Source organism: Triticum dicoccoides, chromosome 2B, assembly GCF_002162155.2.
Source record: "Triticum dicoccoides isolate Atlit2015 ecotype Zavitan chromosome 2B, WEW_v2.0, whole genome shotgun sequence".
Taxonomy (NCBI): domain Eukaryota; kingdom Viridiplantae; phylum Streptophyta; class Magnoliopsida; order Poales; family Poaceae; genus Triticum; species Triticum dicoccoides.
The window spans coordinates 190,866,430-190,868,491 of record NC_041383.1 but is presented as its reverse complement, the minus strand read 5'-3'; the positions used below and the strand labels follow the sequence as shown (position 1 = coordinate 190,868,491).

The window sequence follows — 2,062 nt, the reverse complement described above, 5'->3', positions numbered from 1 at the left end:
CCGCCAACCCCGCCAGCGGGGCAGTGTGATCCGCTTGCGGCAGGAGCGGCGGGACGACGCCTGCGGAGTCCGCAGCGGACGGCGGCGCCGCGGTGTGGACCACGAGGTCACGCCCAAGCGAGGGCGCCGGCGGCGTGGAGAAGACGGAGCCGATGCTCCTTGTCCCGATCGGAGCCGGAACAGAGACGGCATCGAGCGGGAGGTTGAGCAGAGCCGCAAGAGAGGCCGGGAGGAAGCCCGCAGCAGTGGAACTGGTGGTGGCGGCGCTCGACATGGCGGCGGCGCGATCGGTGGCGCGGCGGCGGCGGTGAAGGCGGCGGCGGCTGCGACGGCGGTGCGGGTATTAGGGTTTAGAAGCGGAAGTGATCGTAACCTAGCGTGATACCATGTAAGACAATAAGTTTTGGGGAACCAGCACAACCCTCTAGGGGTGGCTTATCTCATTATATATAATGGTTGTGTTACAATATGTACCATATACGTACATATGTACAGAAGCTATACATAGTCTAACACTGTGGAGCTCGCAGGGAGGCGAGGGGAGGGCGCGCGCGGCAGGGAGTTGGTGGCACGAAGACGGGGCGGAGGGGGCGGGGAGGCGGCAGGCGGAGGAGGCCGTGGAGCTGGCGCACTGCCGCCATACGGGAACGCCTTTGCTGCCTGCAAACCCGTCGAGCGAGTAGCCGCACTTAATATTGGTGGAATGAATTTGTTGGATTTTTTCTTTTTTTTAAAACTGGTGAAAAAACGATATTTAGGTTTTGCATGGTACAACAAGTCATGACTTCCCACATTTGATCTTTCAACCAGGTCAGAGCGGGGTACGGAACAATAGCAAATCGAGATTGGAGGACAGCAAATGCCCGCTCGACATCCTTCATGCAAGCCTCCTGACACTTGGCAAAGTAGGAGTTCTTGCCTCCTAGCACAAGGGTTGAGGTAGTCTTCATAAATGTGGACCATCTCAGATAGATGCCATCTGCTAGGTAGTATCCTTTATTGTAGTGGTGCCCATTAACCTCAAAGTTCACCGGAGGAGCGTGACCTTCAACAAGCTTAGCAAAGACATTCGAGCACTGCAGAACGTTGATGTCATTGTGAGTTCCTGGCATACCAAAGAAGGAGTACCAACAGAGGTCATGTGTGGCCACTGCCTCAAGTACCATATTGCAAGCTCCTTTGGCGCCTTTGTACATCCCCGCCAAGCAAGTGGACAGTTTTTCCATGCCGAGAGCATGAAGTCGATGCTTCTAAGCATCCCAGGGAATCCTCTTGTTGCATTCTATGCTAGGATCCAAGCAGTGTCTTCAGCATTGGATGATCGCAAGTATTGTGGTCCAAACACTGCCACCACTGCCCTGCAGAATTTGTACAAACACTCAATGGTTGTGGACTCGACCATGCGTCCATAGTCTTTCAGTTTATCACCGGGAACTCCGTATGCAAGTATCCTCATAGCTGTCGTGCACTTCTAGAGTGAGGTGAATCCAAGTGTGCCGGTGCAATCCTTCATGCACTTGAAGTAGCTATCGAACTCCCAGGTGGAATTCACAATCCTGAGGAAGAGCTTTCGTCTCATCCGATAACGGCGCCGAAATACTTTCTCGTCGTGCATTGGAGCAGCGAAGTAGTTGGCGTAGAGAAAGCAATAGCCCTCCAAACGATGCATCTGCTTACTCTTCTGGTGGCCCGGCGCTGAGCCACCTCGCCACGGCTTTGCATTGCTCGCGAATAGGCCGACCAGAGCGGCGAGGACCATGAGGCGCTCTTCGTCCTAGGCGTCGGCCTCGGCTTCCTCCTCTAGCAACACCACGAACGCCTCCTTGTCGTCCGAGTCCATCGGCGAGCAGACAAACCGCCGAACACCTGGCGGACGTGGTAGGCGCGCAGCCGCCGGTATCCCCGCATGTGCTGGAGCGCCAGAAAGCTCGCCCATGAGTGGAATGGAGGATGCAGCGGTGAACCCTTTCTTTTCCGGCGGGAAAATGGCCTTCCTAGCGGCGGTGGGCAAGTGGGCTTCGCCGGGATCGGCACGGCGGCGGAAGGGGTAGTGCGCGGGGGG

General features: G+C 56.5%; 1 protein-coding gene across 1 annotated transcript in view; it reads right to left on the bottom strand.

The window, feature by feature from the left end:
* The window catches only part of LOC119360767, a 26,315-nt gene extending 24,556 nt beyond the window's left edge, over positions 1-1,759 (bottom strand). The window contains exon 1 of the mRNA XM_037626273.1: positions 1,601-1,759. Within this exon, the coding sequence (XP_037482170.1) occupies positions 1,601-1,759 (159 nt within the window). The remainder of the gene's footprint in view (positions 1-1,600) is intronic.
* Between the last annotated feature and the right edge of the window lie 303 nt (positions 1,760-2,062).